The 13244-nt window shown below is 61.9% G+C and overlaps 1 protein-coding gene across 9 annotated transcripts; it reads right to left on the bottom strand.

Annotated features, from left to right (window-relative positions):
• Window positions 1-774: 774 nt before the first annotated feature.
• ADAMTSL5 (ADAMTS like 5) lies at window positions 775-10513 on the bottom strand. Of its 9 annotated transcripts, none has more exons than XR_012376622.1 (13): window positions 8994-9673; window positions 7775-8097; window positions 7305-7500; window positions 7103-7194; window positions 6784-6844; window positions 6528-6636; window positions 5295-5422; window positions 4892-5003; window positions 4143-4540; window positions 3787-3985; window positions 3642-3713; window positions 2833-3331; window positions 775-2325 (listed from the first exon to the last, which is right to left on the bottom strand). XR_012376622.1 is itself a non-coding variant. In XM_025861291.2 (13 exons), exons 2-13 carry the CDS (start codon window positions 7837-7839, stop codon window positions 3030-3032), a joined length of 1587 nt encoding a protein of 528 aa, XP_025717076.1. In that variant the 5' UTR covers window positions 7840-8097; window positions 8994-9671; the 3' UTR covers window positions 2749-3029. The 9 variants fall into 9 exon arrangements, 8 of the variants coding, with proteins under 8 accessions (XP_025717076.1, XP_073743446.1, XP_073743448.1 ...); XM_025861291.2 differs by lacking the exon at window positions 775-2325 and having other exon boundaries at window positions 2749-3331; window positions 4143-4306; window positions 4454-4540; window positions 8994-9671; XM_073887345.1 differs by lacking the exons at window positions 775-2325; window positions 8994-9673 and adding an exon at window positions 10396-10513 and having other exon boundaries at window positions 2749-3331.
• Between the last annotated feature and the right edge of the window lie 2731 nt (window positions 10514-13244).

The raw sequence follows: 13244 nt of genomic DNA, 5'->3' as shown, positions 1-13244 counted from the left end.
CAGGGTCAGAAGGAAGGGAGCGCGGGCCCCGGGCAGGCAGTAGGGGGTGCTGGCTGCAGAGAATTAAAAATAGTAAGAAAAGCATGGGAAGCCCAGAGCCAGCCTCCTGCCATGTTGTGGGGAAAACCTTTCGGGGGAACCAATGAAATAGTCATTGCGGTTATCATCCTCTTACTAACAGGACGCGTTTCAAACTTGCCTGATTTTGTCCTTTCTTCTTGACTAAACACCTCCTCCTGAGGGAAGTGGGTCCAGAGAATTCGCAGCTGTGACCCGCCCCCCAGGCCTCAGCCAAGGGAGCTGGCCGCAGGCAGAGGGTCCTGACTGCCGCCACCCCCACCGTGCCCCTTCGGGCGACGTTTCAGCCTCTCACCCAAACGGGCATTGCCCATTCCCGAGGGGACACGGTAACTAATAAGAACTGAGAGCCAGTGACAGTAGGGAGGGAGACAGCTCGGGCAGCCCGCTCCTGTCACTCTATGCGACCACCTGTAGTTTTCATCCCTGGGCCGGACTTGAACGTCTTTAGAATTGCAACGTCTTCTTTTAATTGTTCAAGTGTTCGTTTTAAAGCTAAAGAGCGGGGGCACCCGGGTGGCTCAGTCCTTAAGCGTCTGCCTTCGGCCCAGGTCATGATCCCAGGGTCCTGGGATCGAGCCCCGCATCGGGCTCCCTGTTCCGCGGGAAGCCTGCTTCTTCCTCTCCCACTCCCCCTGCTTGTGTTCCCTCTCTCGCTGTGTCTCTCTCCGTCAAATAAATAAAATCTCTAAAAAAAAATAAAGCTAAAGAGCAAATCCGGAAATCAAGGGCATGTCCCCTGTGGTTGTTACACAATGGTCCCTGGAAACAATGTTGCCGTGCAGAGGAGGGGGCAGTGAAGAGATGGGGTCCCTGCTCGTGGGGCCACTGCCATCCCGTCCACCAGAGTGTGCCCCACGCTGGTGTCTCCTCGCCGGCCGGGCCAGCTGGTTTGGAAGCTGGTGGCCCGGGACAGGGCCACCCCATGGACCCCCACTCCCCGACATACCCCACATGACAGCAGGGAGGCAGAGGGGGCACCCGTGGGCTAAGAGGTGCTGGCAGGACTGACAAGCACGGAGGGGCCCTGGGCGTGGGTGCCGTGTATGGAGGCTGGCGTGCGGAAGGAGGTGGCAAGCATCCAGGAGAGAAGTGGGCGCCAGCGAGGGGCACGGGCATGGGGCCCCTGGGGGCTGCAGGCAACTCCAGGGGCCTTGAATCCCTTCCTTTCCCATCCTGCCACCAGGGGGTGCCAAGGCCCCACGCCTCCTCCAGAACTGTGCCCCATTTTCCGCGGAAGGACTGGAGGGATGCCCCACGTTCAGCACTCGTGGCGGAGGACAGGGCTAGGCCTGGACGGAGAGGCTGGGGGCGGAGGGACTGGGGCCGAGTCCGAGGAGCGTGGTTCCCATGCTCAGAGCTGCGAGGGGCTGAAAGGGGCCCCGCAGATGGGGAAACTGAGGCCAGGGAGGGGCAGGGTCTGCCCGTGGGTCACCTGCAAGGAGGTCAGGCGGCTGAACCTGAGACCCCCCAGCTGAGCATCCCTTGTCCTAGAGAAAAGCACAACCATGGATGGTACCAAATGACAGCAGGAGCCATCCCATCAGGGAGGGAAGGTAAAAGGGTGGCTCTTCCAGGGAGCCCCGAAGAGGTTTGCTGAATGACACCCACCAGGTACCCCCAAATCACACATGACCGAGGCTCCAGAATATATGAGTAGCAGATCTCCAGAGGGTAGGGGACAGGCTGAGAGCTGCGACCAGCCTCCTCTGCTGGGGAGTGGCCCTGGATGGCATGCCAGGAAAGTGTGGCCCCCAAGGGGGCATGGGAGGGTGCACTGGACCAGGAGAAGGAGGAGGGCTGGGGTGCACACACTGTGACAGCATGAATGCGAGTCCAAGTACCAGCACATCCTGGGATCTCTGCGGCCCAGTATGCTTAACTCGGGTGCCCTTGTTTTTAAAAAGTGCTTGTAAAAGTTACATAGGAATAAACAATGGATGGAGAGCAGTGTTGCCTGAAAGAAACCCAGCCAGGGGTGCCTGGCTGGCTCAGTCCGTGGAGTGTGCGACTCTTGATCTCCGGGTTGTGGGTTCGGACCCCACAATGGGTGTAGAGGCTACTTAAAAAAATAAAAACTTTAAGGGGCGCCTGGGTGGCTCAGTCGTTAAACATCTGCCTTCGGCTCAGGTCATGATCCCGGGGTCCTGGGATTGAGCCACGCATCGGGCTCCCTGCTTGGCGGGAGGCCTGCTTCTCCCTCACCCACTCCCCCTGCTTGTGTTCCCTCTCTTGCTGTGTCTCTCTCTGTCAAATAAATAAATAAATACTTTAAAAATAAATAAATAAATAAAAACTTTAAGAAAGAGAGAAAGAGGGAAGGAACGAAAGAAAGAAACCAGCCAGAATTGCTGAGGCTCTCCAGATTATCTCTGGACTTACTGGTAGCCAGGCAAAGAGGGGAAGTGTGTACATTACAGTATCTGGTTAGGCGTGTCTTCTGGGGGCGTGCCTGTTTGTTAGAGCGTCTTTGAATACATGCAGCCTATGTGTGTCCGTGAGAAGAGAGAGCACATGGTATCAGGTCGTTAAACAGCAATGAGCTTCCTGGTAGCAAGGGCAAGAGGGGAAACGGATACATTACAATGTCTTCCTTTGGGCCTTGCTTGTTTGTGACAGTGTCTCTAAGAAAGTGAGCGTGAGGCAAAGGGAATAAAAGCAGACACAAAGTTTCAAAGTGTAAAATATCTACGAGTTTCCTGGCAGCCAGAGTGAGAGAGGAAATGAGTTCGGGTCTATTCAGTGCGTCCTCACCACTGGCTCCTGGTCACGGCAGTGGATCTGACCATGTGCAGGGCCGTCTAAGCACGTGTGATGGGAAGTCACATAGCTGTGGACGGGAGATATTTCTAAGCTCGCTGGAAGCCAGGGCAAGAGGGGAAATATGCTGAGTTTGAGCCTCGTCCGGCATATCTTTCTTGCTGCATGTGGCAAGGGCCTTGTCGAAGGGCTCAGACAGGGCAGTGGCGGGCGGCCAGGCGCACACGGCTCTCCTCGGCGGGGCTCCAGGCCCGGGCATAGCCCATGTGGGGCAGCAGTAGTCGGTCTTGAGTGCCATCCGGGCTGATGAGGCGCTGGGCAGCCAGCAGGTACTCGCGGTGGAGGTCCAGTCGGGGGCAGGGGCAGCGACCCGGTGCCCACACGTACTCGAGGGCCCGCAGCGGCGAGCGGTTCTTGTAGATGAGCTGCACTTGAACCTCATAGCGCGTCTCCTCGGCCTGGTGCAGGCGGCTCAGCACTCGGGCCCTGAACACTGCAGGCAGGACCGCGTGGAGGCTGGCTGGACACTCCACCCCGGGCACCCACCCGCACTCACCCCATTGCCGGAGAAAGGGACTGGGGTCAGATGGGGCACTGGAGGTCCCTGGGGACTGGGGGTGGGGGGGAGGGGCTGGGGTCAGGTGAGGTCAGGGATCAATGAGAGGTCGAAGGTCAGATTAGGACAAAGGGTCAGAAGGAGTCCAGTTGGAGTCAGGTCAAGGAGTCTGAGGTAAAGGCCGCAGCGGAGGGTCAGGCTCGGGTCAGTTAGGAGCCAGGTAAGGGCTGGGTTCAGAGTCTCTCACCGAAGTCGCTCCGGCAGTAGTACAGCAGCCGGGGAGCGCGGCCTCGGGTGTCGGGGCAGCGTCTGCAGGGCTCTGCGGGGGCGGCACAGTTAGGGGCACAGGCCTCCCCTCCCTGCTTGCTCCACCCCGGCCATGCCCGCCTCACCTGGGGCCGGGGTCGGGGCGCGAGGGGCGCTGGGAGCTGGGGCTGCGCGGAGGTCGGGGGCCTCCGGTTCTACCTCCCGAGGCTGCTGCTGCCGCAGGGACCAGCCCAGGGCCTGCGCCTGCGCCTGGAAGGGCCCGTAGCGCTCCCGCGGGAGCCAGAACTCGAACTCGATGCCGGGGTTGGGCTCCTGCAGGAGGACCTGGAGGGGTGTCACACCTAGGGAGCCGCAGGACCTGATGGCCCAGCTTTCCCTCTCCGACCCCTGCCTCCCGCCCCGCTCCTGTAGCCCAACCATCCCCTACATCTGCCAGCCCCGCCTCACTGCCCAGCCGCCCCCCGCAGAAGTTGGCCCGCACCTGCAGGAGCAGGTCTTGGGACGTGGGCCCAGCCGCGCTCAGCAACTCCTCTGGCCCTGCAGCGCGGGTGTAGACCACACGGGTGCCCGCCACCTCGTAGGTCCCGGGTGGGCTGACCGCCCAGTTCCCGTTGAGCACGTAGCGCCCGTCGCCCCCTATCAGCGCTGCAAGGGAAAGGTCAGCCCGGGCTCCGGGACCGGACGGGAGACCGTCCGGCCTCCCAACCCTGGCGTCCTCCTCCCCCGGCCTCAGGCTCCCCGGCTGCTCCCAGGCGGCCAGCAGGGTACCTCCCCCCTCGGACCCCGCGATACCCAGGTGGTTGCGGCTCCGGTGGGCTACACGGATGTGTCTGGCACCCTCGGGGATCAGGGTCACGTTCCAGTACCCAGCGAAGGCACCTGGACAGGAGGAAAGGAGAGTGTTGAGGCGCAGGTGGGAGGGTATTTTAGGGACGATTTGAGGATTAAATGAGATACTGCGGTAAGAGGTACCAGGGGTCCTGGTAACCCCCAAACGATCGGTTAACTTTTGGAGTTAGGAGGATTATTTTCGAGTAAGTGCAGCAGGGAAAGAGTTAGAAACCCAACTGTTCCTAGAAGGGCTGGGCCACCTGGCAATAACCAATCAGAATGAAGAGCGAGGGGGGCTGGGCCACAGACTGCCCAATCAGCTCGCGACTTCGCTTCCGGGCCCGAAGCTCGTTAAAGGGCCCGCTCTGGGTTAGCCGGGAGGACGGAGAGGGCGGTCACCGGAGTCTCGGAACACGCGCTGCACCAAAAAGCATGACTCGTTGGTGCCGCCGCAGCGGCCGCAGTGGTCTTCGCGGGCGTCCGAGCCCAGCAAACCGTCACAGCCGGCGCTCTACAGGGGCGGGGAGGACGGGCGCGGCTTCACCGACAGCCCCCTGCCCCGGACCGTCCTGGGGGGAGCGGGACCGTCCTGGGGGGGCGGGGCCCACGAGTAAAGGGGCGGGCTCTGGAGGGAAGAGGCTGCGGTGGAACCTAGTGGTGGGCGGGACCTGGGGAGGGGGCGGTACAGGCGGGGGCGGGGCTTAGGGAAGAGAGTGGGACCTGGGACTGGAAGGGATGGGGTCTGAGGTCCCGGCCCCGGGTGTGAGACGGCCGGGCTTTGCGGGGTCCCGCGAGGCCTTACGAGGCAGCGGCCAGCCACGCAGAGCCCCTGGGTCCCCGGGCTGCAGGGGGTGCCGTCCAGGACGCGGCCGAAGCTGTGGTAGAAGGAGTGGCCCTCGGCCAGGCAGTTGAGGTCGCACTGGTTGGGCGCTGGGGGCGGGAGGAATTGTAGGGCCAGTGGAGTACCTCTGTCCGAGTTCCAGCCTCCTCCCCCTCAGGCAGATGAGGCCCGGAGACTCAGCCAAAGCCACAGATGGAGGTTGAGGCAGAGCCAGGGCTGGAACCTAAGCATTCTGCCCCCAGCTCCCGGGGACTGTCCTGGGCCTGCGTACACGCACGCGCGCATGCTTTCATTCATTCAGGTTAAGCTCTCACATTAGGGAGTCCCTACACGTTATCCATTGCTAACATCCTTACCCATTCTTCATTCATTCTTTAGTTCCGCAAACACTCACAGAGCACCTACTATTTTCCCAACACTGTTCCAGGCTCTGGGGTACAGCCGTGGGCAGAGGTCACGCAGCACTTGGGCCCAGCATGTGCCCAATAAAAAGCGTTCAGTGCTGACCGAATTCTGCGTAGCCTGGGTATGTCACTGGCCCTCCCCAGGACTCAGTTTCCCCCTCTGCCTGGCAGTGGGGCAGAATGGGAAGTCTGATCGCAGGCACAAGCCCACGTAGCCCTGATCCCTGCTCCTCCTGGCTCCCACCCCCCTGAGCCAGCCCTTGGTGGGCCTCTGCAGGGGTGGGATCGTGGCAAATTTCCTCTAATTCTTAGGGGAAAAAACCCCAACCCTCCCCCTCAAAAAAACCCAATGAGGTCGACAGATGGAATGTTCTCCATATCTGTGTCTGCTTCCACTATAGTGTCTAAAGCTGCCTGTTTCCTTTAAATCCGGAGGCGCGCCGCCGTGGGCACACAGTTATATAACTTGCCTTCAGCTAAATGCGGCAACATTTCCTGCTACGGGGATTAAGTTTGAGAACTCTTGGCCTCTGCATACAGCTCCAAGTAAATCCTCAGCCTGGTGGTCAACCCTGAGCAGGACAGACCCTGCCCCCCCCCCCCCGCTCCTGTTTCACAGATCACAACGTTGCTCTCCCTCCCCCACGCTGTCACTTCAACTCCTATGCATCCTTCAAAGGCCCAGTGCTAATGTCCTCTCCTCCTTGCAGTCAGTCCTCCAGGCTTCTTGCTTTCTCAGCAACCCCTTCTCCCTGCCTCTTCTGGACCAACAGGAGGGAGGGCTACTCACCACCATAGAAAGGCACCCACTGGTAAGTCTTCTGGGTGCCCAGGACAGGGTGGCCATTGTAGAGGGCGCACTGGAGATCTCGGAAGGGAATGGCCCCTACGGGACAGTCCTGAGGACAAAGATAGGTCCGAGGCTGGGAGAGCCCCAGGGGAGCCCAGAGAACCTGGGAGGGTGGCAATGGTATCTGGGGGCCTGGACCGGGAAACAGAAGGTCTTCAAGGCCCAGCCAAGGGTCTGGGAGGTAGACAGAACTTACCGGCAAATGGCAGAGGTGGTACTCGTGGGAGTCTCCCCAGCACGGCTCTCCCCCAGGAAACCTACAAGGAGCAAGATGGCCAGAGCGTGGTTAGGACCCCCAGTAACCTTCTTTCCGGAGCTGGCCTGCCCCCCCTCCACCTTTGGCCTGGTCAGCCCCACCCACATTCCAGTTGGATCAGTGGGATTAAAAGGCACAGCCTGTGTGGGCAGGCTGAAGGTGCGGCCAGGAGTGGGGCGGGCTGGCAGGAGAGGGGGGGCAGACACCCCCCTCTCACCCCCCCCCCCCCCCCCCAGCCAAACCCCAGCTTTCTGCTCACCAGAAGCAGCGCCTGCTGCGCACGGAGAGACCCCGCCCACAAGAGCTGGAACAGCGACTCCAGGAACCCCACGGGGTCCACTCACCTGGACCCTACTTGGGGAGAGAGAGGCACCATCAGCCTGGAGAGGAGCCTGGTGGCCCCCAGACTACTGGCCAGGTCCCTAAGTCCACTGGCTCCCTGGACTCATGTCCCCCCTTACCTGAGCACTGCCCCCTAAACCACAGTTCAGGAGGGTCCACAGCAGAAGGAGGTTCTGGAGGGGGCGAAGTGTGGGGGAGCAGGGAGGGCGCTGCAGTGGGGGTGCCAGGAGGCCAGGGTCTGAACCCCAGCTCTGTCCCAATTGGCTGTGTGATTTGGGGCAGTAATTTAACCTCTCTGGGCCTCTGTTCTTGTCTCTGAAAAGTGGGGTAATAACAGAGCCCCCGTTACAGGAAAGTTTCAGGGGCCCATCGGATCAGGGAAGAAAGACAAGTGGCACAGAGCCTGGCAGTGGAGAGGGAGAGCTCAAAGAATTATCTGCTTTTATCATTATTGACTGTGTGTTGTCTTATAATGTACAGTCGCTGCTAAATCTGTGTCTGATTATGGAAGGAATCATTCCAGGATAGTGCAAGGGTGTCTCCAGGGTCGGGGCCCCGTAACCACTCACCCCACCATTGTTGTTTCTACCTTCCTGTGTGGCCGAGGGCCAGACACTCCACTTTCCCGGGCCTCAGTTTCCCCATCTGTGCCATGGGGACCAGCTGGACTCAGTCCAGGGCTCTAGGAGGGACTTTGCAGAGGTGCGGCCTGGTGGGGGCTGGGTCAGGGCCCGAGTCCCTGGCAGAAGCCCCCGGCCTGCCCCTGGGCCTCCAGCACCACCTCAGCTCCCAGACCCAAGGCAGCAGGGAGCCCCTGGATTGAGGGATAACAAGGGGGGGGTGACCTGGCCCCAGTCCCGTCGCCGACTCCTGACCTCATGTGCAGAGGGTGTGGGCCCCACCGAGGGCGGCCTGCAGAGGTAAAGAGGCCACTGATGAGATTGATGCAGGAAAGAGGGAGGCATCTGGGGGTGACTGGATTGGGGTGGGGGCAGACTTTCCCTCCCCGGGCCTCACTTTCCCCATCTGTCAGGGGAAGGATGAAGACACTTGCCATCCACACCCTCCTCAACACCATGGCATTGCTGGAGAAAGGGGGAGGGAAGTGGCCACCTGGTGAGTCCTTTCTCGGGCCACGGCCAAGGCTGCCTGGTGGTCAGCAGAGCCCGAAGGATGTGAAGGACAAGCTGGAGGTGTCCAGCCCCGAGGTCCTGGACACCGGTCCTGTACCAGCTGACCCTCTGGGGCCTCTTGAGCCCCAGCTTCCCTGGTTCTCAGGCACTGGCTCTGACATTCCCACCTGGGGCATCAGGGGCTGGGGCCCCTGGTGGCTCCAGGTGCTGAGAGCCTTGGGGACCACTGGGCAGGTCCCCTTCTCTGCCCAGGGCTGTGTAGCCAGCTGTGTCCCTGCCCCTCTCTGAGCCCAGAGCCCTGGCCGGCCTGGGAAGAAGTTGGCTGGAGAGCTGAGATAGGGGGAGAGGGCTTGGCCTTCTGACACCCCCTCTCCCACCACACACACTCAGCACTAGCTTGAGGGGACGGAGTGTAAACGGCGGGAACTGAGGGGCTAGAAGCACCATCTTTCTTCCCCCGGGAGACCCCTCCTGGAGGAGCAAGACACACTTCGTTCTGGCTGCACTCCTGACTGCAGGTGTGATCCCAGGGCAAGCCATACCTCTTAGGCCTCAGTTTCCCCAGGAGGAAGTGGGAATGAGCTTTCTCCCCTCCTGGGGACTGCTGCCTGGCCAGCCCCTACCCGGACCGGGCCCTGGGACCGGGATAGTGGGAGGATAGGAAGAGGGACTTACCGGCTACGTAGAGCCCCGGCGGCACGTCCTGGCTCCCCCGGCGGCCCCAGGACGAGCGGAAGCGGCGGGGCCCGCGGGGAGGCGCGAGGGGGAGCCAGGGGCAGCCCCTCCCACCCGGCCTCCCAGGGCGCGCCCAGGCCGGGGTCCGCAGGGGCGCCAGCCCCGTGCGCCCTCGCGCGGCCGTTGCGCGCCTCGGCGCGTGTCTACGGCAGGGGACTGCCCCGCGCGGGCCCCGGGCCCCCGGAGCCGCGGCCTGGTGTTCCAGCGCACATTTCCCGGCGACCTTGGAAAGCCCAGGGCGGGGGAGCCGTGCGGGAACTGACCGCCTCTACCCCCCACCCCGGGGCTGCTATTCCGGGCGCCGCGCTCAGGGCCAGGGAATGTGCGAGAACCGAGGTGGCCCTGCCATGGTTCCGGGAATCCGGGACGCTGCCGCCTTTCCACCGACGCCCAGATCGCGTCCCCCCCCCCCCCCGAGGGTCCCCTTTCCCGGTCAGTACCCCTCTCCCCTGGTCCTCCCTCCTAACCCTCCCTCAAGGTCATCCTACTGAGGAAGCCCGCTCGCCTGGGTTGCAATCCTGGGGTTCCCACTCCAGGTCCCGGCCACCCCCGGAGCAGGGCCCCAACGCCCTGGGAGAAGCTCAGCTCCAGAGGCCGGGCGTGGGGGGCGGAGAGTCCCCTTCCAGCCCTGCCAGGAGCATTCCCGTGCACTGCTGTCACCAAAGGACGTGCCCCACCCTGCCTTCCGCCCTCCCTGCCTGGCCGCGGGCTGTGAGCTGAGGCTTTAGAGCCAGACCGGGGTCCAGAAGATCCGTTTCCCCGCGGGGCAGCGACCCCCTCCCTAGGATTTTAGTTTTCCCATCCAGGCAATGGGATCGGTGGGGTTCTTCACCAAGACACTTCCAAGGGGACCTCAGCTCTTTCTGAGGGCTGGCAAGGGCCAAGCTACCCCAGGCATCCCCGCTACCCCACCCTTTCCCAGCTCGGCTTCTGCGCCGGCCCCCTCCCCCTGCTCATGCCGCAAGCAGTAGGTGCCCTCTGCTCACCCCCTCCCCTGGCTCCTTGCTCTTGCCCATGATGGTCCCTGACGGGTGGGTTGAGGAGATGGAGACACCAAGGGGACGATGAGTGCACTGCCCTCTGGTCATAGGCAAGCCCAGGCTCAGCTTGATTGCCCCCTCCTCCTGGAAGCCCACTGTGGGGTATCCAGCCCTGACCACGGGGAGGGGCGTTACCAGTCCAGCTCTGGCTGCCTTCCAGCCCAGAGCAGCTCAGAGCAGGTCGCCTCGATGCCATCTCTGCATGCAGTCTTTACTGAGCACCTACTACGTGCAGGTGCAGCTGTGAACGACCCAGCCAACTAGGCTGAGGGAGGCACCCCCCTGGGAGTGCAGAGTCCTACCTTTCGATGGGGACACTCAGAGGCAATAGCCCAGGCCCACTGCAGATGGGGTTGGGAGTCAGCAAGGCCCTTACTGAAGAGGCAATTCCCAGAAGGAGGAGGGCAGTGTGGGCGGAGGAGACAGCCTGTGCACAGCCCCTGAGCGAGAATAAGAGAACAAGGGACAGTTGGGAGGTCAGGGTGGGTCAGGGGGCGGAGATGAGGTTAGAGGGGGGTCAAGGGATGGGAGCCCCGGAGGTGGGGGAGGGTGTTCTAGTCTTGGAGAAGCCACACCTGGCTGCCGTGGGGGCCAGGAAGGCAGCGAGGAGGCAGCAGCGTCCGGTCCCGGGGTAGGTAGAGCCCCTGTGCTGGCATTTCAGGTGGAGCTGAGGAGCCTTGGGCGGCTCTCAGCTGTTGGGGAGCAGAGCCTGTAGGAGTTCCATGGGGGGCAGCGGTGGGAAGAGGTGAGGCGGGAGCTTGGCCTGAGCTGCTGGGAAGGGAGGTGCCCATTGGCTGGGGGGGGGGGCAGGCATAGGAGGACACGTGCACAGGTCGCTCCTGGACGGGTCTGGGGTGAGACGTCTGTGGGCCAGCAAGAAGAGGCTGGGAGAGCAGGGGCTTTGTCTGGCTGGAGAGAGACAGGTGGGTGCCCTTGACACATGGGGGTGTTTAGAGGCATGGGTGAGACCACGGGGCATGAGTATGGATGGAGTGGAGACTGGGGCCTGTGTACCAGGGGCCTGGGATGGGGGAGGGGGAGGGGGGGCATGGGGTCCTAGAGGCCTAGGGATGTTGGGCTTCAGGGAAGAGGGAGAGTGGGGGGGGGAGGAATCAGCATTGACAGAGGCAGTCAGTGACCTTGATGAGGTTAATCCCCGTTGGACAGGGCCTGAGAACGGGTAGCAGGAGAGGGGGTGGGGGCAGCAAGGGCAGGCACCCTCTGCTGAGCACCTACTGTGTAGTAGCTGCAGCCTGCTGTGTATACAGGAGTCACTGCACGCTGCCAGGAGGGTATGCAGCAGGCACTGTGTCCTGCAGGAGCAGGGGCATCAGAAATAAATCAGGCTTGGCTCAGGGGCTCCACCAAGTGGACAGTCTCCTTCCCTCAGACGTGCCTCCTTCCCTGAGTCCCCATCCAAAGAGCTATGCAGGGTGTGCATACAGCAGGCACTGTGCCCTGCAGAGTGCCTAGAGCACTGCGTCCTATAGACATGTATTCAGCAGACACTTATCTCTGCAGGGAGTGTATTCGGTAGATACTGCACCCTACAGGGACTGCATGTAGTAGTCTGAGGCTTTCAAGGAGTGCATACAGCAGGCACTGTGTCCCACTGTGTATACAGGAGTCACTCGAGCGGCCAGGAGGGCATACAGCAGGCACTGTGTCCCACTGTGTATACAGGAGTCACTCGAGCGGCCAGGAGGGTATGCAGCAGGCACTGTGTCCCGCAGGGAGGGGACACCGCAGGTGCTGGGGCCTGCGTGGGGGCCTAGCGCCTTGGAGAGGGAGCATGTGGAGGCAGATGGGGATGCGTGAAGATAGGGCGTCCTGGGTCCTGGGCCCCCACCTCTGTTCCCTCGGGCCCCAGCCTCCTGCCTCTGTCCTCTGTCCTCTGTCCTCTGGCCACAGCTCAGCTGGACTCAGCAGATTCCCGGAGAAGGAGGCCAAGCGCTCAGCTCGAAATACCTCGTGCAGGTGGAGGGGTGCTTATGAGGGTTATAGACTGCAGGTGTGCGGCATCTCAGCCCCTCCACCCCTCCCGTGCCCTGGCTTAGACCCCCGACAGGGGGGCAGTGCGGCCCCCTACCCTGAGCTCTAGCCTGGGCCGTCCCTGAGGCAGGGCCCGGGGGGATCAGGCCAAGCGGACACAGGTCCCCGCGGATGCGGGTCAGCTGGGCTCCTGCCACCTCTGTGGTCTTGCAGCCTTGGGGCTCAGGAAATGCCCACGAGCAGATCCTGTGGCCTCTGCCTGCCCCCCCAAACCCCAAGTCCCTGTGGCCTCCTGTGATGCCTCAGGCCTGGCCACATGGTCCCCGGGACGTTTCAGCCTCCAGAGGAGCCTGGACGGGCGGGGGGGGGGGCTCCTGCCACTCCTGCCCCAGAACCCTGGCTTCCCGCAGCTGCCCTGAGATGAATTCTCACTCCCACTTCATAGGGATACTGAGGGGCAGCGGGACCCAGAGAGCCTGGGCGGCTTCTCCCCCACATCTGAATGGGAGTCTGAGTTCCTTCTTGGAGGGAGTGGGGGGGGGAGGACTTGCTTGGGTTGGGATCCCTGCCGGCAGGACCTGGAGGAGGAGGGAGTGGGGCAGGAGAGGGTGTGAGGGAGAGGACATTCTCAGCAGGGGGACAGAGGGAGGGCACAGGCAAAGGCCGGGTGGCTGGAGGCCCAGGTGAGGACCGGGCGGGGCAGGGGGCCTGTGCGGCTGGTGGGGGGGCGGAGGGAGCGAGGGGGTCGGCTTGGAGGCAGAGAGGGGCGGGAGCCCGGGAGGCTCGCTGAACATGGCAGGTCATCTCAGGCACACGGTCAGGTGGAAACATCAAGAAAGTTATGCATGACACGGTGCCATTTATAGAGAGGAAAAGATGCATGTTACATAAATTCAGACGGGAAGGGGAAAGGGACACCCCTTGTGTTGCCCACGATGATCCTGGGGCAGGGTTATGGGTGACCGAGTTACTGCCTTATAGGTTCTCTGTGAATTTCTGTAATGACCTTCTAATTCAGATTTTTAAAGAAAATTTTTATTTTGGAATAATTTTAGATTTACAGAAAATTGCGAAGATGTTAGAGAGTTTCTGTCTACACTTTGTCATCAGTGGTATAATCCGCTCCCCCCGACAAGACGTCCAGATCCTCGTCCCGGGA

The sequence above is a fragment of the Callorhinus ursinus genome, unplaced genomic scaffold (assembly GCF_003265705.2).
Source record: "Callorhinus ursinus isolate GAN/ISIS: 27379988/994484 unplaced genomic scaffold, GSC_fseal_2.0 scaffold77, whole genome shotgun sequence".
Taxonomy (NCBI): domain Eukaryota; kingdom Metazoa; phylum Chordata; class Mammalia; order Carnivora; family Otariidae; genus Callorhinus; species Callorhinus ursinus.
Note: the sequence above shows the minus strand (reverse complement) of the source record. Positions and strands in the feature narration are given on the sequence as shown.

Coding starts and splice junctions, on each gene's coding strand:
- ADAMTSL5 (XM_073887345.1), bottom strand. CDS start 7,839: ATGGCACAGATGGGGAAACTGAGGCCCGGGAAAGTGGAGTGTCTGGCC. Junction 7,501..7,774: donor GCCCTCGGCCACACAGGAAG/GTAGAAACAACA, acceptor CCCACTTTTCAG/AGACAAGAACAGAGGCCCAG. Junction 7,195..7,304: donor GTTTAGGGGGCAGTGCTCAG/GTAAGGGGGGAC, acceptor CTCCCCAAGTAG/GGTCCAGGTGAGTGGACCCC.